Below are 23,505 nucleotides of genomic sequence, written 5' to 3'. Positions count from 1 at the left end.
CTAGAGTCTGAAAATAAATTTATGAAATTATATTTCCGATTTTCTAGGCAGGTGGGCGTGAAACCAATTAAATCCATGTTTAATGTCATAAGTTAATTGCATCAAATTGAATACACCTCGATATGCAATTATTTACTTTTGCCTCACAGTTTTACAGTTTGCGCTTCGCGTGTTTGCTGTATATCTGTTTGCCTACCTTAAAATGTTTAGTCACAAAGTTTCGAACGCTTCAAATCAACATCGCCCACGCTCCACCGTGTAGAACATGAAGCATACGATGAATCCGGTGAATCTTGTTCGTGGGTGTTTTCCTGTTCAACCATCTCTATTCTACATTCTTTATTCAGTGCGTATGCATTGTGTGCATGCATATACACATTAATAAATCTCGATGTTAATGTGTGGGTAGGATTGCGTCGGTGTTGGCCGGTGTAGTCGCGTTCATCAATGAAATGACGTAGCGCTATGCTGATTGGTCCACAGCGCATTCCGAGCAGGGACTGGCGGCCGGGAATAGTGTTAAACACGAATAGACTATACGTAAATATGCATACCAAAGAGAGATGCGAAGTATGGACTAGGTAACATTGTTGTGTTGCTTGTGTTGGTTAATTAGATTGAAGGTGTAGTGAGTGAAAGCGAGAGAGAGTTATAGTAGGAGATGGTGTGCAAGTGCGATGCGCAACGAGGCGAGGCGAGTTCGACCGAGTAGCGCGAGCAGCGCGCTGTGCGCCCGGCGAGCGAGCCGAGCCAGTTCATTCGGAGGTTTGGTGCGGTGGAGGTGCGAGAGCGGATAGACGGACAGAGTGCAAGCGCCAGCAACGCCAGCAACGCCAAACACAGCAAACAACTACGGAAATCAGTGATCGTGTGCACCACAAATGCAAACATTCATCAGCGTGGTACGTACGCGTAAGAAAATGAGACCGTCGTCTCAGTGACTCCGGATATGGTGCGGTGATATCAACACACGACACCCGCTCGTCGCTTTAATTCGCACTCTCATTAACCTAGGTCCAAAACGGGTGTGTGCGTGCGTGTGGATTCTCTTACTCGATTCGCGAACGATGATTAGCTGCTGGCCGTGCTGGTGCAGTAGTTCGAAGGCGTGCGAGGTGCGCAGTGGGGTGGCGTAAACAAAGTTAGAAACAAACAACAGTCGGACGGTTGCCAGTGGCAACGCGGCGCGCGTGTGCGATTGTTTTTCCGGATTCTCCTCGCTGTGTGCTGGTCGTCGCATCTCTCACATCCACCATGCCGATGACGGCCGACTACGACTTCGTCTCGAAGGAATGGCTGCTGGACGAACTGCGACGCGACTCGAACGCCAAGCGGCTGGTGATACTCGACTGCCGCAGCAGCAATGAATACAGCGAGTTGCACATCCGCGACGCCGTCAACTTCTCGATACCGTCGATTATGCTGCGGCGGCTGGCTGCGGGCAAGATTGAACTGGCGTCGACGATCAAGTGCCGCGAGCTCAAGGCGAAGATCTGCAGTACGTACAAGGAGAACACCTTCGTGTTGTACAATGACTGCTGCACGGTGCAGCAGCATCTCGCCGACTCCATCGTCAGCGTGCTGCTGCGCCGCCTCAGTCAAGATGGATGCCATGTCGTGTGTCTAGAAGGTGAGTAAACTCTTCCAGCAGCGCGACGCTGCGCGCACATGTTGCATGCTCACGACACTCGATTGTCGATTGTTGAATGTAAACAAAGCTACCAGCGGCCAATCACAATTCTTCAAACATTCAAGTCATGCTCGGGGCTTCATTATTTATCAATTGTGAGCGTACAACACGTGCCGTAATAGTTATTTAGGTATCAAGTCAATTTAAGCATAAAACGCATCAAAAGGTGATAAGTTAGATTTAAAAGTCACGCATGCGCAACAAAACATTACTTTATATTAAAATGATATTTACACTTTTATTATTTGTCGTTTATTGAAAGAAGAAACAAATGCGATTATATGAATGACCCATGAGGAAATGTAAGAAAATCAATCGTCGAGGGACGTTTGTAGAAGCAGGGCGTAAGTGAGGTGACTAGTGGAAGTAGGAAACAAATATCAAGGTTACGGAAATATAGGCCAACATTCGTGAGTGCGAAGCGCTTGGATCGATATTTGAGACTTGTGGATTTGGATTCGATACCGAGCACTTACAGAAAACAGCTTGTTACTTATGTACCTACCTCTTTTCGTCACCAGCCCTTATTTTATGGCAGTTCATTGAATGTCGAAGCGTTGTCATTCATGTTATTATACTTATTCAGATTCGCATCTATGGGTCATTCTAAGGGTAGGTTTAGGAACTCAAAGGTATTCTTTTGAGGGATTCAGGGTGACTTAAGTCGAGTGGGTGCCACTTGAGGCATCAAGTACTTTTCGTATTCACGCCTTCGAGGAAATGCAATTTTATTCCGAAGAATATTTTAGTATTATTAACATGTTTATAAAATGATGAGGAATGACATCATCGTTTATGTTAATAACTTGTAAACTATATGAGGTTTATTACCTACTATATTCTACTAAAATGAAATGTGAATGTGAGTATAATTCGTGTGACGAGCTCGAGTGAGTGTAACGAATTACAAGAAATCTGCATGTGACTAACAGTTTTTCGCGAAATTACAGCGGGTAATATTTACCAAAAAAATGTGTGAAATAAGTAAGGTAAATTGTAATTATTGTATTATACAATGAAAATTATGAGTTGTAAAAACTACTGCGTATTTTTAAACATTTTAATTTTACATTCTGTTAATTTATAGGAAAATGAATCAGCTGTGTGTCTACATGTGTCTTTTGACATTGAGGGATCATTAGATTTAGTTTATTTACAAATGCACTGACGTAATTATTAATTCCCCAAAAATTTCCACGAATTTCTGTAATATCCGGTTGAATAATAGTGGATAAATTCTTAGGGAACCACTTCACGGAAATACGGCGACAATATGGTGTGTTTTATTGATTGTCGTATTGTAGCATTAGGTAAACAATGCAGTTAATATCGATTTAGACTTGTGTCTAACACAGCCTGGAAGATTAATACTTGGCTCGGGCCAATATTTCCTCATAAAATTTTTGGAAAGTTAATAATATTTTCCATACATGTTGTTATGTATTTTTAAAAATGGCTCCTTATTATCTTTTGTTTGTAGTTTGGTCGATGTCATCGACGTCGGCTGTTGAAAAGTTGATTTATTAACTCGACACCGCGATAATTAATTGGCTGACATTTCACTTCATTAACAAGTGTGTTAGTTTTTCATTAGTCTGCGTATTTTTATCTTTACGTTTAATTACTTTTTTAGACCTTAACTTTTAGCTGCGCTTTTTTTAAGTTCACTGTTACATTTGAAAAAAAAAAACACATCAGAAACAAAATTGCTTTGCTGACATTTTTATGATTGCTCTTTTGCATATTTTCCATTAAAATGTTTTCTTTCGTAATCACTTATTTAGGCTTTTCATTGTTGGTGTGTACGAGTGCATATGTCATTTGCGGGCGTGCGTTTGAACGCATGCCGAAACGCGAAATTATTTCCGTTCGTTTTCGTCGGACGAGCGGACGGATGAAACGAACGAGAACGCGAACGCTGTTCACTCCGACCGGATGTGCGAACACTGTGCTGTGAGCTTAGTATGCTCGCGTGTATGTGTTTTCGCAATAAAAATCAATAAAATCTCCAATTGGCCTGGTTTGTTCCCTATTCCACAAGTTCTTACATTACACACAATCTTCTAATCTCCTAATACATTTCGTAATTTAATTATGCCATAATTAAATTTGTTCCTAAAATGCAAAGTATCCCGTGCGCATGCGCAAAATATCAATATCTACCACAAATAAACAAAAAATTCAATTATAGCACATATTCTGATATTCATTTCAATGTTGGTTGGTGTGACGTTGTTCATTTCGTGTGTCTATTCAACTAACCGACTGCGAATGCGGTTGTAATTGTGTGTATCACTATGTGGTGGAGCTTATTTCATTTGTTCGGTTCGTCGTTTATTCGGCCTGTTACGTGTTGTTCATTTGTTTCGCTTTCGTAATGCAAATGCAATTTGCGCCGGTGCATCGAAGCACCCGCCGAGCGTGTGTGTTCGTCGCATACGTACATAAATTCTATGACATTGTGTCATCCAGTTTATCTATCTTTCGGTTCCACACTGCATTTATTGCGAGCGGAGCACAATAATGAAAGCAATAAGTGTCGCATAAAGAGGATATCCGCGCCGCCTGGTAACAAACAACGCGTACGTTGTATTCTCTCGATATGAATTCGAATAAATTGCGAACGGCTCCGGAAAAAACACATTTCATCTCACACTGCGAAAATAATTTTTATTTATTTTTACTAGTGTCTTTTGAAAATATGTTTTGCTATAAGTGGATATTGGCTACTTGTTGTTGTTGAACTTGCGCTGCCGATCAGCACCAGTCGACACGACGAATCGGTCGAAAGCGGAAATCTAAGAAGGATGGGCACGTAACGACTTCCTGTCAAGGCCTGTCATGCATGCCTCATGGCTGCCACGGCGTAAACATGGCGCCAACATTTCTCATTATTTTCCTAACTTTATCACCAAAAATAAAAAGAAACAAATTTTATTGGATATAATTAAAGTGTAGTTATTAATAACACACCGGAAACACACGATTGTGCACTAAAGCTGCAATTGAGTGCAATTAACAGTTAATTTGTGTCGATGCACATCGGTTGACCTTGACAGGAACTTGCGATCTAAACTTAAACAATACAAATGGAAAATTTTCCATTGCAAAACTTTTTGAAATGTTTTTATAGTTTACCGCGCCGCGTACATAATAAATAATTACTTGTTCGTAATGTTGTCGAATGATAATGTGCGACGATTAAGCGGTCATGAATTATGCGGTTACGATAGAAACGATGGCATTATGTATTTTCTACTCCATTTTAATGCATATATGCACATATGCAGTGCAGAGTAATAAAATGAATAAACATTAATCTGTGTGTGTATGTGTGGTCGTAAAAACGGCGTAAATGGCTCATTGGAAGCGCGCAAACGATGGGAAAATACACGCCGCGAACAGACTGCGCCCTGCGAGATGGCGAGTCAACTAATTACGCGTTTAATGAATCTCGGCGGGTGAGCATGGCAACATTCTAGGTAACATTGCCATGTTGCGCATTGTTTAGCAAACATCTACGCATTTCTTGGACGGAGAATAATTGTTAAAATTTTTAAATGATGAGTACTCGTATTAATTAGACTCGCAAATTATATAGTGAAGAAACTAGGAAGAGAGTTATGAATGAATAAATGAATGAATGAAACTGAAGTTGTGTAGATTATGATTTCTTGTGATTTTTTGTTGTTTAGGAATGCTTCCTTGATGATTAAATAATGAAGAATGAAGCTGCAAAGGTGTAATTTTTTTTGAACAATGAAAGCCGATGAAAAAATGAAACATTCTTACAATAATAATAATTAAAATTTACATATAATGGATTAGATAATAATATTTAAAGTAACAGCGAGTTACTGTTTACGTATATTTAAATTTAAATATGAAATTTGCATTCAATTTTCACTTCACTAATTAATGTTTCTTTTTGTTTTAGGTGAGTGTTAATCTCTGAGAATTGAATTCTTCTATCAGATAAGTATAATAATGACTATTCACTAATGCGCAGGAAAGTATTTAATGAAAAAAGTAATTAATCGTTTGTTGATGTCATTGCACAAAGCAGCGTCCTTCCGAAAATGTATGAATCAGTTTCGTAGAACGCGATAATGTTTTTTTGAAGGTTACACTTGGCAAAACATGGTTTTAATGTTCATTTCTACGAAACTAAACGCACACATTGAAACAATCAAAGGGTAGCAAATACTCAGTAGATAAATTAAACTCGATTCCAACCACGAATGTCGTTTTATTTGCGCAGGAATTCGGCGAAACCAGGGAAGTACAGTGTTGTTAGGTGAAATTCAGTGAAACTTTTAAAAGTTTCCAAACTACATCTGTGGAAATTGCATTTTTTTTCTACTGAACTCAGAGTGAAGTGAAGTGGAAAACAAACTGTCCGAAATGTTCGGAGTTTTGTTTGAAGGATCCGTGAAATCAAAAGGAAATAGAAACTGGAACTAGGTGGTGTACTCGTAGGTATATAACTATAGACCTCTGATGGGTCGATCGCTGGGAAATGTTTGCGATAGTTTCTGTTCATGCCTAGAATAACATCCAACTTGGACCTGTCCACAGGGCTGGGCAATACAAGTTCTCTATCTTTTCGAAGATTTCGTTTCCATTCGAATATTTTGCGCACCCTTTGAAATAATGGGGGCTTAGGTGGGTGCCGCGTTGCGGTGGGCTGATAGTGCTGATGCAGCTGATACCACAACGGACTCAATCACCTTCGACCACAATAATCGCATGAATAGAGCTAAATTCCGTGCTCAAACTGTTTCGGCTGCGATACTGGTAGCGATAAATCTTTGAATAGTATAATATACTGAGTGATGCAATAAATTACAAAAAATATTTATTATATTTTATTAGGTTTTTGTATCACTTTTATAAACAATATGGTTGCAGATAGAATTTGTGATGATTTCTGCATCGGTATCAGTGTTATTGGCGTTATGCAATGCAGGAGATGCACGCGCGGTGACTTATTGCCGCCATTGCTTTAATAGAGTTGCTGCAGATGCGCTGCCATTCCTGCCAAATTGAGCCTGGAACAATGCTTGTATAGCCCACTTTGAAATTTGATCGATTCAATACGTGGTTACACTGAATGCGGAATGAAATTAGGTTTGAAGGATGCGCAAACGGTTTTGTTTAACTATTGTGTAGTTTAGACAACCACTAATGACGAAATTATATGATCCGGTGGCTGGTCGTTGAGTAAATAGTTAATTAGTCAAAGTTACCTTCTTAGTGGCAACTTTGCTAAACTTTGACCAGAGTGGAGGCGCCCCGGATGGGTTTCAGTTTTGCTGGTGTCAAGTAACTCGCTAAGAAGAGGGAGTCTTGGCATCTGCTTGGGCGAGTTTTAAGCGTTATTAGCAATTTGGAGGTTTAACGTTAATATTCAGTTATACATTTATGGAAGTTTCGCAACTTATTAGGGCTTTTGGGGGAGCGTAATGTTTTTATAAGGGCCTTCAATAATATTTTTAGATAAAATTGAAGATTCATCGTGTGACGTCAAATATATCTAGGAATTTTCGCATTTAAACAATTTAAAATTAGATTTTAACATTTTTAGAAAACTTAAGTAGAAATAATTAGCGTTTCATTCATTTACCACTTGTTTTGTTGATGCAAATTTTTCATTGACGCACTTTTGTGCTAATTTATTTCATTCGTGACTAACTTACTTCGTATTCGTTATCAGATTGTTTATAAATATGACTCTATTTTAATTTGGATTATACCTATATTCAAGTTATTTAATTAATTTTCTTTTATTTTCTTTGTTTTGTTCAATTTCTGGTTTGAACAGGTTAATTTTCGTCTCTAGTAGTTTTAAATCACTTCACTAGAAACTTACTCGTTTTCGTTTTTGGCGTGGCACGCGCGTGGGTCGAGATTTCTAATGAAATGAAATAAACGTTGAACGTGAAATAAACTGCTTGGCATTAAATCATAAAATATCCAAAAGCGCCACCAACACAACCGCAAGGTGTCGTAATGCATAAACATAAACAAAGACACAGGTTGCTAAAACATTACAAATCAACATTATTTTATTACATTTTATTGGTTTAGTACTCTGGACATACTGTATTATTTTTTGTAGCACAATATTGTTATTGATATATTTCGCAAATTAGGAGTTAGAGCGAATCGATCGCATAAATCAACTCCTCCGCAGACCTCACAACGAACAGCGAACATTGCACGCTTTTTGTAATTTTGTAATTCGATGAATAACTGAATATAATAGAGCCATAATACTATGATAATATTTATATTCGAACATGTGGCTAGATATATTCAAATGACCAGAGCCAAACAATGACACTATCGAATTTACTACGCGCCGAAAATAAATTCACACGATGGACGAGATTTTTATTTTTGGGTATTTTTGGCGTTCAAGGATTTATAAGCGAAATAAAACTTAAACTAAACAAACAATTAATTTTTTTCTACGCAATTTCGTACTAGTTTAGTAGATATAATTAGCTATAATGTTGCATTTTAAAAGTAATATGTGCTTGTTTGTTAGTGTTTTGCGTGGACGGACATCGTTTTGAAAAGTTCAGCTTGCGCTAAATGCCATCTGCCATGACCACTCGCTGCCGACGACAACTGCGAGCGCGTTTTCCAGCTCTCTAGCGTATACTAGCGTTCTCTACATTTTCCATGTCATTCTCATTCATTCACATTCACACTGTATATGTGTGTGTGTTTTTTGTGGTATGTAGGGAAGGTAGCCTAAGTTGGACCAGCGCCTAAGTTGGACCACCACGATATCCGCGAACTGTTGAAGTTTTTGCAAAAATAGACAGGCCCCTTGTTTTACTCGTATTTATAAACAATTGATGCAACTATTTGAGTTAAAACTTGCCGCGTGCTTTCGTCGTGACAACAACTTTGTGTATTCTTGATTATCAAATCTATTATAACGACGTAAGTGCATAAGCTGTCAAGCTGTTTAAACGTTAGATTTCACAATTATTATTATATCATCAGAAAGCTTATTTATTTATCTATAATTTATAGTATTAATTTGGAGAGGTTTTGTTATATTAAGATTGTTGTTGATCATTATATATAAATTCTTCAAGTTGCCCAAGTTGGACCAAAGACAGGCACCGGGGATTTAACAGGGAAAACGTATATCACTTTTTCGACCTCCTAGAAAAGCTTGTGGACGAGCACAACTCTTTGAAATGATCCAGTGTATGAAATGCCGCACTTTGGTTTAAACAAAATGTGCTTGTGTTAGTGCTAAAACTAAAATTTACTATTGTGTCAATTGCCGTTAAAAAAGCATGGTCCAATTTAGGAAACCGCGCGGTCCTATTTAGGAAACCGGTTTCTTAATTTGGACCAAAAACACAATTTTTTTAAATTGAAATTTTAGGGGTATAAATATAATTTTTACTTAAATCAAAAATATCATTTTGTAGGTAAGCCTTGTGAGTTACTTTTCCGCTACTTAATTTTTATTGACAGTTTATATGTGGCTCTATAAATCAAAAAATATAAAAATGGTCCAAATATGGCTACTTTCCCCTATGTATGAACGCAATCGACCGCGCGTTCATGCTTGCAAGCAGCGGCGTGTTTTTTTTTCGCGCGTGGGCGTCCTCCTCACCATCGCCATCTTTTTTTTCCAGCGCCGATTCCGTTTTGCTTTGTTTTTTCGCGTGGGATTGATAATTCCATACGCAACACACTAACATACTCGTAAAATATGCAAATATTTTATAGTCTTAACTTAACGAAATCTATAGACTTGCATATCATATGTATGGAATATAAATAAGCGTGTGTTGTTGTTGGTGAGTGCGGTTATATTGCGTAGTTTACCTACGTGCGAAAATTGAGAACCGATTCGCCCACGCCGAATAACACCGCGCGTTGCATATTTTTTGTACCTGTGTTCGAATTGTGAATGGCGTGTTTGTGTTCGGCCTTGTACGGGTTAAATTTAATGTGTAAACAAAACGGTTTAAAGATGGCTACGGTGTATACGTTTATCTGATTAGAATGATTAAATGGAATTTAATGTAAGTGGAATGGAGTGTTGATTGAAATTCAGGTATTTGGAGTATTATCAAGGTGACGATATTTACCGGATGCGATAATGTTATTCCGGATGCGCGGCGTAGATAAGCTCATTCATAATAACGCACTGCTGAGCATGTGAGACTACCAATTGTGATAATATTTGTTTATTACCGTATCAATAGCAGGTAGGGTGTATCTTCCGTTTGTAGAGATAAATCGTGATTATCGTGATAACAACAGGAGCAAAATACAATTTTCTGATGTAAAAATATTTTAGATACGTTGAAATATATTTTATCAGTTAAAAACTGAAATTAACTAAAATATTTTTGGAGTTACAGGTGTAAAACTAGGATAATTAAATAAATTTAATATTTTTTCATAAATCGTGATTATCGTGATAATAGCAGGAGCAAAATACAATTTTCTGATGAAAAATATATTAGACACATAAAAATATGTTTTATTGGTTAAAAACTTCAATTAACTATTATATTTTTGGAGTTACAGGAGTAAAACTATGTTAATTAAATAAATTTAATATTTTTTTATAAATCGTGATTATCGTGATAAGAATAGGAGCTAAATACAATTTTCTAATGAAAAATATTTCAGATATATTGAAAATATGTTTAATCAGTAAAAAACTTAAATTAACTAAAATATTTTTGAAGTTTCAGGCGTTAAACTATGTTAATTAAATACTTTTAATATTTTTTCACTTGTTTTATACATTTTATGATCATAAAGTACTCGTAATGACATTGTCCTAGAACAAGTTTTTGTGTGTTTTACATTCATTTAAATGCTCAATATTTTTTGTTGGATGAGTATAGTTGCTGAACTTGTTTCGTAATCGTCCACACTATCAACTTGTGTTTTTAATTTAAACATTTTACGAGTAGCTGAGTACAGTTGGTTCGTTCGTTTACTCGCTTCTTTATTTGCTCATTCAATTGCTCGCGCGTCGTTCGCTCGCTCGCTTGCTTGTTCATTCATTTGTTTGTCCGTTTACTCATTCATTCAACCAATCGTTGATTCGTTCAACTTTTTCGTTTCTCTCCGCATTGTTCGTGTAAATTAAACGTACTTCTAAACATTCACGAATGTTTTGAAACTATGCAGCTATCTCAAAGTGTTTTTTTTTTGTTTAGGAATATTTTTCGTGTAGCTCATTACGTCATCAGGGTATTGTCACAATTGCGTAAATATAGAACCTAATTAAAAGTTGAAATGAATTGAATCACATTAAAAATTGTAGTATTGGAACACATTGTATGATGTAATGTAAGATTGAATTTAAGTTATGATGCAAACGAAATCATTCCGATTTTCTTTGATTGCGTTCTACAATGGGTTGTGACTAATATCTATTTTTGAAATTTGACCTGTGACCTGTGATATCTAAAGCTAAAGGTTAACCCTCAGCGCAAACAGCGGCAATGAGTCAATCTGGACGAATAGGAAATGAGGAAATACGAAAAGATTATTAGGACATATACTATAACCTAGTTTAAGCTAGGCAACCGAAATTACACGCATCTGGTTATGAATGAAATTAAAAGTTTTAAAAAATGAATGGAGTGTTTAGTGTCTTAATGGTTAGTTTCGTCATTCGCATGATGAAAATCCCACGCGTGTGAATTTATACAAATCGTTGCAATCATGCAATGACTTATGATGCTAACTTACTTAAATATTTACTTTTACTTTAAGTCAAACACATAAAGTAAATTTAAGTAAACTTGTAGATCAGTTGAATACAGAATTAATGTTTTTTTTTACTGATAAATTGCTTGATAATTCATTTGGCGCCATGATAATTCATGTAGTAAAAGTAATTTTTATTGTATTACTTTATATTGGCACTTATGACGCACGTTATCAATCAAAGCAATAACTGTGCGATAAGCGCGCGAATTCTAGAATAACTCACCGATGACTCATCGATTCTACAACTTGGTTTTTGTAGTTGTACATTCATGATCTGATCAATTGCGCAATAAATTAAACTCGTACGATCGCCATCGACCTTACTTAACCCTTTTTTTAAACAATTATTAACCAATTAAAAGTGAAATAATCTGATGTAGGCGCACGGAAATGCACGATGGCGGAATGTCGTCGGACGGAGTCTATGCGGCGTGCTTCCTGTTTGGGAGAATATATAAAAATACATAAAGAAGCAAACGAAAGCGATGCGCGATGCACTTGCGTCTGTATAACGACTTCCTGCAACTTTGGTGTGACCGTGAGTATGCGAGCGCATCCTTGCATTCATAAACGCCGCCGCAAACCGCCTCCGAGTGCGATCCGCTCGCCAGATAAACTAATATAATACATCCCGTGTGTAACTGATTTGATCTAAGCACAACTTTTACTAAAAATATACCGTAGGTAGATGTGTATTCGATGAGGAAAAGCGAAATGAATGAAAATGAAAGAAATACACGCGTGGATATACAGTGTGTTTTGTATACATACATGCAATAATGTTAAATATTTACATTTGCTTGGGTGAGAAGGTACTTGGGAGAGGAAGCTACGCGAACGCGATGAATGTACAATGAATGAATGAGCGCGGCATAAAAATGAAATTAATTAGCCGACCATTATTGTGCTATTATTTCTGGCTACGACACTCTATACCTACTTGGTGAATGGGTTATTTATTGTGATGCGTAATTAAGCGTAAATGGACGTCCTGTGTGCGTGTCAATAAATTTATTCAGTTTTTTTTTTGTATTTATTGCTGGATTTATTCGATCATTTCCGTGTCGATTCTCCATGCGAGTGTTTATGCATTTGAGTGTCGTTTGCAGTTGTGACATTACGTGATAAAGGTTAATTAATTAATTAATTGCAATTGTGGCAATTAGAGTGAAGATGACGCCGAGCACTGACTTCACTGAGTTTGATCTTGGGAGTTTATTACTGATCTAATTTTCTGCGCCTACAACAATTCATGTTTGATAATAATTAAAGTGTGGTAATTAATTCACAAAAGCTTGCGGCGCATGCGCAATATTTGATATTTTTTGCTGTTTATTGCAAATGAAGTTTATTTGGTATTCAAATTTGAAATAATTTGATTAGGGTACAAGTTATCAATATTTTTTGTATAAATTTGTTTAAAATTAAACAAAACATAAAAAATAACTTTGTAATTCACACAATCATTCTTTTTTGCAAATGGAAAAACGGATTATCCTGTTTTCCGATACTAATCTCCCTTGTTTATTGCTGTTGAGTCTTAAATTTTCTTTTTTGAAAAAGTGAGTTATTTATCACTGTAAAAACAAGTAAACCTTCATTAATCATGAAATTGCGGAAACAAATTGCATATTAAATCTACCTACTACATATTTCCAAAAATACCGTTGCGTTATTTATATTCAGAATTTTCTTATCATTTTATGAAATTCTATTGAGAATCAAACTAATTACTATTTAATCCGTTGAATGCTACCGCAAAAAATGATAACGATAATGATTTCTGAATTGAAAAGACTCGATTCGTACCGTGAACATAAATAACTCAATAACTGAACATCCTCAAAGGTCTGTGAGGATGCCGTGCGCAACCAGATAATTCTGAAGAGATTGTGCAGATGCTGCGGATTGCGTGCGAGATTTGAAGATAAATTTATAATTTATAAATCATCTCACAGTTCGCAATTCAGCAGCGCGCGCGCTTTTCATAATTCAGGAATTTCTGCTCTTGACGCGTTGGCGTACCCGGCGCCTCCACCCTAGGGCGCACCGAAAATAAACTCGAGCGCATATTCGCCTGGCGTTGAGTGGAACCTTGAAACAACACATTAAAAGCAAAAATTTTACAAGGGCCCCGGCAGCAATTTTGCAAATTTATAAATAACACAGCAAACACACGCACCCACACATACGCTAAACAAAAATATTATTAATTAGCTAAAAGTTAAACACAAAACAAGCACGAAAAAAACGAAACACAAAATTATTTATGTTATTCGGGTTATAAATAGATTTATAACGTAGGCAACCGAATTTACATGATTTCCGATGAAGTAAATTGAATTTTTAAAAATATAATATTAAAAAATAAATTGAACAATCTGTTGCATGGGGAAAAATCGGGTGTCAAGCGGGTTGCTGCTGGTGTTGGGGTGGGGGTAGTTGGCACGATTCACAATGAAGTCGCACGCAACACGTGAATGTGCGGTGGGTTGCCTAGCAACCAGCTGCATCCAGGCCGACACGGTGCGACCTATAGCAACACACAAAGATGAGAGATGGTGAAAGTAGGTCTGATTCATACTATCGCACCCTCTTTATCCAACTCCTACGCTGTCCTCCTTCAACCCATACCGAATCGAGCAATCACTGATGATTCCTGAGTTGAGAAGGACTTTGTAGGGCATTGTAGAGGCTTCAACAACGATTGAGGACGTTGTCGATCAGAGTGGGGGTTAGAATACAGGAAGGGATGAAGCATTCGCGTTTATGTATTTGTCCTTTTTCATTCCATTCTAATTCTATAGTTAAATTGTTATTTCTATTCGTGTACAGTCTGTTTGTTTTAGTTTTGCGAACAAAAAATAGTTTAATTAATTTCAGTTTCGGTATTTATTTTGTGTTCAATATTTGCTCTCGCTTGAAACGGGCGATGAAAATCGAGTGGGGGATGTGGGGCGGCACGGTATTCCGGATGCAGGGAGAAAGTGCACCGCCACCGGGTGCAATGAGCAACATCCAGGCCATGCACGCGGCGTTTGCTCACACCTACGCTGACACACAGCCCACCCGACCACCCTCACTCATATACTAACATTTCGCGTAGGTCGGAAACATAACACCTACGCCACACTAGCAGGCGTTCTAACAGAAGTAATCGGACAACGGCTTCCCACCATAGCTACCCATTTTATACTCGTTATGCATTCGCAATGCAAAGTATGTAAATGTTAAAGGGAATTTAATTTAATATTGTTTTTTTCGTTGTTTATTTTTTCGAGAGAAAAAAAAAGTTAATTAGAGTTTATACAATATGCAATTTGCTGGGTTTGAATTAAAAATGAGGGCACGCACGTGTATATAACCTAGAATAAAAGAAAATGTATAATTGGTTGCATAACTGTAGTGTCATATATTGAATTGTGTTTTTTGTTTGTTTCAGATGGTTTTAGCCGCTTTCGGGCAACGTTTCCGGAGTGGTGCGATACGAGTCTTGAGGTGGAGAGTGGTGGCGGCGGAGGCGGCGATCAGCAGCCGGGTGGCATCGTCGTGGAACCACTGCCGCTGATGGGACTTCGATCGCTGCGCATCTCGGCGTGCTCTTTGTCGCGCGGCGGGCTCTCTTCTACGGCGAACAGCTCCACTGAGAGCTCAGACACGGACGATCGATGCGACAGTTCGTTAGGTAAATTAAATAATAGTTATTTGCATTTTTAGCGCGGCAGGGATAAAACTGGTTTGATTTATTGTTTTATCGGATCGACTTTGAATATTCAGGGTGAAAATCAATATGCGCATACGCAGAATGCGTTTATATTAAATTTAACAGAAATTTTACATAAAAAATAATTTTAGGGGAATATCTTTAATATAAAAATAAATCGCAAAGTTTGTTGGTAAGCGTATAACTCAACAACGCCCAGACCAATTTGGCCATTTTTTTTTATGTTCGTTAAAGACCGAGGATGGTTTTTACGGCGAGAAACATTTAAATAATTGCCAGGAAGTTGGCATTGAGATTCAATCATAGTTATAGTTAAATAGTTGAATCCGAGATGGCGCGCTGAAGTGCATTATTAGCAATTCTTTGTATAATTAATTTCTTTAAAATAAAATTGCGAATCATATTGATAGAATTGACACACACTATATCTAAAACAAGAGAATAAAAACGAATTACATTTTTATTAAACACTTCAGGGATGAAGTCGCAGGCAATAGCAAGTTTCTGATAAAAATGCGTCTAAAAAGTGTCCTCATTCTATTTTTACTCTTTTTTTCTCATTTTGTGATCCTAGCATCCCAAATTGAGTCGGTGAAAAGGATACGTTTATTATTTAATGAGGGATGTTTTTCCCTTCTCAAATATCTTGATGGGGATACTTATTCCACCGTAAATTATTAATTCTAATTCTATTATAAAACATTTGCATACAATTAAGCACTCAAGCCATCATAATAGAACTTTTTATCACATTTTCTAAACATGCGTCTTTGTTCTTACATATTCGTATACACATATATTTACACCATCATGAGTCAATTTTCATTCTGGTCTATTCCGGTACCAAAGACCAATGATGACGAATCATCGTGTAAATTTACGATTCGGTCGGGTTCCTGGTGTTGTGTGTCGCATGTTGAGTTAGGTCATTTCATCTCGTTTCATTCCATTTCATTTCCCAGTTTATATGTTTACGTGTGCCTCTTGTTTCTATGTGTGGTTTGAACACGGCCGGCGTTAATAGTGTGAGTTTAGCTGCGCGCGGTGTAGTCATGTAAAATGAACGCTGGGTCTTCTATTTTTGGTCGCTTTAATGCACCCCAGAAATAATTAAACACTTCTAATTATTCAGGTCGGTGCGGTGCGCGGCGTGTTTTGCGAACGCGTCTCGAAATGTTTTCGTAATGTTTCGAACTGCGACTGACTCACATTACCTACATAACACACAAATCATTTGCGCATATATTCGTGCTGGTACATGGACGAGTGTTAAAAGAATGTATAAACAAGCTCAGTATTAACATCCGTCGTATTGCTGCGAATTGTACTGTGATGTTAAAATAAAATAAGTGTGTTTCGACATGGTGTAAATTGAGTTTTTAGCATTTTAGTAGATATTTTTCGCGTGTTTGGTGAATAAAGTGTTGTTTCTTTGATTTTCATACAATGTTTTATTTTTAGGCATGGAGGACGACAAAGAGTTTCCAGTCCAGATCCTGCCGCACCTGTATTTGGGCAACGCTGCTAATAGCGAGGATAGTCAGGCTCTCGCACGGCATAACATCGAGGTATTGTTACAGTTTAATGCGATTTTAATTACTTCTATGCTTTAAATCAACAATGAAACTTATTTTGAACATTTTCTTTGTTTTCAGTATGTGTTGAACGTAACGCCCGACCTGCCCAACGTCTTCCAGGATGTGGGCAACATCAAATACATGCAGATACCCATCGCCGACGATTGGTCTAATCTCGCCAGCTATTTTCCCAAAGCCTTTTCGTTCATCGGTAAGTTCTCAATTGATTTTATAACCGAACCTAAGCAAACCCGGCACTAAAATGAATTAAATCCTGGTTACGTTTTTTATTTACTCGGAATTTGTATAAGTTTTAGTAGAGTGTGAGTGGAGTGTGCTTTGAAGTGAAATTTGTTGAATGAACGAATTCAATGACGCTGGCGATGATTCATGCTGCACGGCGGTGGCGGCGGCAGCAAAGCGTCACCCCGTCGCCACCGCCTACGCCCACGCGACCATTCGCAGACAGCGTGATCGATCAATCAACATCTTTACCACCACAAAAAACGCTGCATGCGAAAAAATACATCACGTATTCCAGTGAAAATAACAAATATGTATGAATTTAGCATTACTCATACCTATTTGTGAACTTGGTTGCATACGTTATAAAATAATTTATTAGTTTTGATTTGTTTATTATAGCATAATGTTTGTCTACGGTATGCTATGCGGGAATGTAGAAGAGGCCCACGCGTGCGCTATGTGCTTCGGTCCTTTTGTCATTCGGTCATTTAGTCATTACATTTTCGCACGATTTGTAGTACGAAGGTTTCGGAGCGCGCGTGGGCGACGCGGGCGTGCGAACGCCATTTATAAACCGAAATGTGTTTTCCGACAGCGTGTCGTCGGCCCACGCCGATGGCGCGAGGCGCGTGGGTGACCGCCATTTTCTTCTTTCGCCACCCGCCCGCTCGTTACGCTCGCACGGGCGCGATAATGCATTTGCACAGGGCCATACGTAAATTTAAACATGGTTAAATCATTAAATTAACGCCCCAAAGGGGAATTAATCTCAATAAATGCCCGGGGAAATTTTGTTGTTTTTGTTGATTCATTGATGAATTTGCGTGGGAATCGGTGAATAGTTATCGAATTATTTAGTAATAGGCAACCCACTACACAAATTGATCAAATTGTCAGTAGCTCTAGTGGTTGTTATTAATGAAAGCAGCGCAAACGTCGACTTCATTTAGCATTTGAGATGAATTACGCTTTCTGTTCGGGGGGTTGCTACTATGTAAGTACAAGTATAATAGCGCTCTGGCATTGAGTCGCTGCGCCTGCTGGCTGCCGCCACACGCCGACGCGAAAATCGATATCGTCGAAACTGATGCCCCGGCCCACCCCAAGCTCGGAGAGGAAATTCAGGTTGCGTGGGCGTCGGGTCCTGGCTCTGTTCGTTCATGGAAAGCGAGAGCGCGGGGGCGGCGGTGATGGTGCACGCCCACTGGCGAACGAACCCCACCTCGCGCGCGACACACACCACCACCGCCGCCGCCCCCCGCATCCCGCGCCGCCGTTTTCATTCACCAGACATGAATGACTTGCGCTATCTAGGTCAACACGAGTTTCATTCACGGACCCTCGCCCGGCTGGCTGGTGCTCGACAACGTTGAGCTCCATTCCAGCCACCCCCGCATGATACGCTGTGCGTGTGTTTGGCCACGCGCTTTTATATGACTGTATGGGTTGCTAGCTGCAACTATAGTGCGGGGGTGGATGTGGATGGGGCTTGTTTTTGCAATCGGCTGAGACATTCATAATTTTCTCGGCTTACACAACCAACAGCCTGGAGTTTTTTGTGTGTTTGCGCACGCGCGCGTGTGTGTGTATGTATTGTTAGCTGGGAAAACAAAAACGAATCGCGATCGTAAAACTTCCATCATCGTAAAAATGCCATTATTAAATTTCCAACACGCTTTCGACAGTCTGAACGAAAGCAAGGTGGGTCGTAAAAGGCAAAGCGTACCGAGTTTGTCTCCACTTTAGCGCGCTTATCTTTCGCTTGTCAACCTATGTTTAATTTAATTTAATTAAACAAAAACGAAGCGATAAAACTCAAACAAACACTGCACTATAATTTAGTGCTATATAATTCCGTTACCAATTATTATATATTAGTTATTTATACTAATTTAAAATAAATTGAAATTAACAAAGTTTTATTACTAAGAAATGCTTGCTTCAAGTTTGATTTTGATGAATCACACGATAAACTTGTACATGTGACGCTCGCACGACGGTACTCGTCAATCATTTGATGTCAATTTATTTTACGTTCCAAACCACACTCTGCTTAATACGTGCTTTAATATTTGATTTGATTGATTCGAGCGCTATCACAGATGGAAATTGTTCTCGGAAGCATATTTTCGAAAATGATCAGTCACCATCACCATGATGAATCATGCGTACGAGTATGAAGTTATTATTACCTACTTATGATTTTTTTTTTGCTTATTTGCAGATGAAGCAAGAAACAATCAGAAAGGCGTTTTGGTGCATTGCCTCGCCGGGATAAGTCGCTCGGTGACCATCACCGTCGCCTACCTGATGTACAAATGCTCGCTGAACCTGAACGACGCTTTCAACGTGGTCCGGGCGTGCAAGTCAAACATCGCGCCCAACTTCCATTTCCTGCGGCAGTTGCACAATTTCGAGAAGGAGCTGAAGCTGGATGTGTCCTCACAGTCGCCGGCGCCGTTGATGGAGCAGATTGAGGCGATGCGCGCCGAGCAGGCGCTGCTCAAGCGAATGGTACCTCCTGGAGGTGGTGGTGGACGGCCGGGTGCGCGTCGCAAGTGCCCCAACTGTGGGCTGCGCGATGCTTGCTGCAAATGCGGACAGCATCCGGACTTCCTCAGCCCGCTGGCGCAGATCGGCGTTAGTCCCGATTCGGGTATTGAGTTTGACCGTTGGGCGTCCAGCAGTACCACCCCGGCGGAATGAGACAACCCGGGGAGGTCGCAGTGGCATTTTTAAGCGCGAGCGCCGAGCCCTGTTGTCTCCCCAACATCGTCAATCCACTCTCCCACCCACCCCCCAACCTATCATATTCTTCGCTTTCATTTGTATGACATTTTGTATTTATTCAGTTACCAACATTCGAAGTTTTTACGGTGAACACTTCCAACTTTTGTCCAACTTTATGTGTGTATAGGCAACCAAATCACACACCCGCTGATTTAGCTATACTTATCTTAAATCGTAATTTTAGTTTGGTACGTCGTAATGTTTGTTATGTCGTTGTGTTCAATATTAAGTTGTATTATTTTTTTGTTTTTGGGAAACTTGCAATGAAATCGATTGGTACACCTTGTACAGCACATGTACATCGTAAGCATACATTTTACATGCCAGTATTATTTCATCTAGATTGTATCTTTTTTAAAATTAACTATAATTACTAATTGATGTGTAAAGAAATTGTTAATTTGTCATAGTCTATGCTTAACGCAAACGCAAATGATACAAGGAGTAATGTAACAATCAATTTTTACTTTTTCACACACCGAATGCTGATAGTTTGGTAGCTATATCTGACATAACCTAAACTAACTTCCCAGATACAGGTAGACTCAACCATCTGAACGAGCGTGTTAGCTAGCGAATGACAGGAGTAGTCGAAACGACCGCAAAAAGCCTTAAACAACCAATGAAAACCTTGAATTTATAGCTATGTTCAACTTAATATTGCATCATTGTTTCTTGTATCCACACGTAAACGAGTTGTGACCGAGTGCGATCTCCATTCAAATCTTGTAAACGGCCGTCATTTTGTGTATAACCTATACCTATACGCCCGCACTCCGGATAAAACGATGCAACAACGTCTTACCTAAGTCGTATCGCACACAATTTGTAACTTTAGATACTGCATACATGTGTTGTGAGTTCTCTTAAGAATTCTTAGGACGAACGAAATGCTATCTATACGAAAGATCACTGTTGAATGTTGAACATGAACACGACAAGCTGCAAACATAGGTTATTTTGTCACCACGTAGAATAGCAATAACGTTTTAGAGCTGTCAAAACGTCGAAAACGATCATAAACACAAAGTCATTATTGTTTACGATAGTAGAAATTCTAGTATTATTAGTATTCGATGAAATCAACATTAGACTTAGATGAGATTTTCGTTTTTGATGTTTTTAAAAGTAGACACTTTCATTCTGTATCGATTGTGCGAGAATAATGAGTTGTGCAAGACTCATATCAAGAGAAGATTTCAGAGATAAAGGAGTATATAAAAGCGTAAAAACTAAAATGAAACTATGAGAAAATATAATTACGATATAGATGATAACAAAGGATATTTTGTAAAGACTGTTTTATAGATGGGATATATGTGTGTAACATTCACCTGACTTAAGTATATTATCACTTATCACGCCGAAGGGTGTGAACATAACATAGGCAAGCGATATATTGATATTGATAAACGATTAAATTAATGAATATGATATAGAAGATGATGTAAAAACGATACATACACGATGATTAATGTTTGTTAAATTTAGGCATTTGAAGAGTAACTCAATCGCCATCGTGAGAGGATATTTTATTGAAATTATTGCATTTATTACGAAGTTATAGACGACATTATTGATATGAACGCTGAGATAATATTATCAAATGTTACAATCATGTGAAAATGATTTCTATTTAAGTTGTTCGAGTCAAGTGCGCGTACTTTTGACGGGGCAGATGAGGCATCGAACGAATCGATGCGAGTTATCGAATATATTATTCTTCCATTCTACATTGTACATGTTTAGCTAAGTGAACTAACAGTTACGTTAAAATTAGTTCTTTTTATTTGCCATAGATTTGATGTTGTATTTTACGAAGAGGCACGGACGAGATGAAGAAATAATGAAATATATATATATATATAAAGAATAAGTAATACTTGTATATTTTTTGTATTAATCGATGTAATTTGTGTTTGTATTTATTTCGTGCCATTTTCTATTGATGTCAAAATTGAATATTTCTTCAATATGTATTAATTACAGTTTCAATGTTTTGATTCTCTGTTTTTGTTTCTGATAAAATATAGGCAACTTTGTTAACATTTCCTAGAAAATAATCGTCAGAGCACGAAAATAAAATGAGAAATTGTAATGATTTTTGACGATGTGCGGAATAACTGAATAAGGAGAGAAACTAACATATACTATAATGAATGTTATTCATAATTGTTATGAACTTTTTGCACAAAAGACATATACTCTATATGAATTTAGTACATACACAATATTGATAAATACGCTAACGAAAAAAAGATCCGCTGGAAAACAATAACAACACAAAAAACTAGACATGTTGTAGTTGAGGCAAGAAATTTACTATAACAGTGTGAATGTCAACCGCAAAACGCAGTCAACTAATTTAACAAACAAAGAAATAATTTAAATTCTGTTAAATCATCAGTAATATTAATTTTCAAATTGTAGTTTGACCGCTGTGAGTAAATTAAAGTCAACACGGCGTGTTTTGTTTATAACCTAAAACAAAACAGTATTTTGTGTTTATCTTTGATTTGTTTCTTGTCGTTACCGGCTATTTCTATAAATTAATTGTGCGGTACTAATGAATACATAACGTGATGAGGCAAAAACTAAAGGTAATAACTAATATCTTAATTATAACCAGTTTAAAAACATAAATGAATCACTAGTATGCTTCCAAACATCAGAAGCAAAATATTGAATATGTAAACATGAATTTTTGGTGTACACACATGCGGCGAGGCAGGAAGTTGTCGCATAATCATTAAACTGAAAACAAGGATTCTTTGTAACTCTTAAAGAAAAGCAAACTTTTATTAAGCTGTTATTGATGTTATTTTATATATGTCAATTTAAAGTATAAAATACATATTCTATCTTAATTCTTTTCATATTGTTGTTTATGATTTATTGAATAATGAATCAATTTAACAAACAAACAAATACTCAAAACAAAAAAGTAATTCATACAGAGAAACTTAACTCTATTCTAGTCTGGATGCTTGAAACATTTGCACCAAGTGAGAATGTTTTTATAATTCTATTGCCAACGTTTTGATTTCAGCCTTTAGCTCATCATATACATCCTTATATTCAGCATGCTCTCTGATGAGAACTGTGAGGCATCCGCGTTTGACACCCATTGCAGCACCGAGGTCGTGTCGCGCTGGGACAAAACAATAGGGAATATCTTTGTCTTCACAAACAGCTGGAAGGTGAGCGACGATATCGACGGGTGTGACATCACCAGCAAACAGGACGATGCCGGTTTCTCCTTTTCTCAGGCGCATTTGAACGTCTTTGAGGCCATTTCTCAGGTAGGTTTTATGTTTGCATGCTGAAAATATTTAGTTAATGATTAATTAAATGTGTGTTCGATGGTAGATAAAAATTATACCTTTTTTAATAAGTTTATAACACTTTTTCGTCAATTTTTTTGGTGCCATCGGTTTGGCGATAATGCTAACATTCTCGAGTTTTTGTTCGTAAGTCAACTCATCGCTACCTTCAACCTCTAACGTTGTGTTGTTTGCGTTATTTTCTGATTCGCTATCTTTCTTAGTTTTGCCCATTTTGATTAGGTTTAATATCTATTTGAAAAATAAGTTTTTTCAGACCGCTACGACGCGTTCGTAAACAAGTGAAACACGTGAAGAGATAGAGGTTACGTTGTTGATATCTGTTGTAGTCGTTTCGCCTTGAGGTTAGTACGTTTC

The 23,505-nt window shown here is 37.8% G+C and overlaps 2 protein-coding genes across 2 annotated transcripts; one reads left to right on the top strand and one right to left on the bottom strand.

Moving 5' to 3' along the window:
• The first annotated feature begins 744 nt into the window (after positions 1 to 744).
• On the top strand, positions 745 to 22,680 carry Mkp3 (Mitogen-activated protein kinase phosphatase 3). Its single transcript, XM_065300064.1, has 5 exons — positions 745 to 1,630; positions 14,910 to 15,152; positions 16,653 to 16,759; positions 16,847 to 16,979; positions 19,239 to 22,680. The coding sequence occupies exons 1-5, from the start codon at positions 1,255 to 1,257 to the stop codon at positions 19,718 to 19,720; spliced, it is 1,341 nt and encodes a 446-aa protein (XP_065156136.1). The 5' UTR covers positions 745 to 1,254; the 3' UTR covers positions 19,721 to 22,680.
• On the bottom strand, positions 22,661 to 23,471 carry NHP2 (NHP2 ribonucleoprotein). The gene is made up of 2 exons (XM_065300068.1): positions 23,187 to 23,471; positions 22,661 to 23,126 (listed from the first exon to the last, which is right to left on the bottom strand). The coding sequence occupies exons 1-2, from the start codon at positions 23,359 to 23,361 to the stop codon at positions 22,822 to 22,824; spliced, it is 480 nt and encodes a 159-aa protein (XP_065156140.1). The 5' UTR covers positions 23,362 to 23,471; the 3' UTR covers positions 22,661 to 22,821.
• Positions 23,472 to 23,505: the final 34 nt, after the last annotated feature.

Source organism: Atheta coriaria, unplaced genomic scaffold (assembly GCF_025399875.1).
Source record: "Atheta coriaria isolate IRGN ID8LTWV9N9 unplaced genomic scaffold, Caltech_Dcor_3.1 hic_scaffold_3_pilon, whole genome shotgun sequence".
Classification (NCBI taxonomy): domain Eukaryota; kingdom Metazoa; phylum Arthropoda; class Insecta; order Coleoptera; family Staphylinidae; genus Dalotia; species Dalotia coriaria.
This window is presented reverse-complemented; position numbering and strand designations above follow the sequence as displayed.

Bases quoted from the DNA above. Each gene is read 5' to 3' on its own strand.
- Mkp3 (XM_065300064.1), top strand. From the start codon at position 1,255: ATGCCGATGACGGCCGACTACGACTTCGTCTCGAAGGAATGGCTGCTG. The intron at 1,631-14,909 runs GTGAGTAAACTC...TGTTTGTTTCAG, and splicing joins CCATGTCGTGTGTCTAGAAG to ATGGTTTTAGCCGCTTTCGG. The intron at 16,760-16,846 runs GTATTGTTACAG...CTTTGTTTTCAG, and splicing joins TCGCACGGCATAACATCGAG to TATGTGTTGAACGTAACGCC.
- NHP2 (XM_065300068.1), bottom strand. From the start codon at position 23,361: ATGGGCAAAACTAAGAAAGATAGCGAATCAGAAAATAACGCAAACAAC. The intron at 23,127-23,186 runs GTATAATTTTTA...AAATATTTTCAG, and splicing joins TTATAAACTTATTAAAAAAG to CATGCAAACATAAAACCTAC.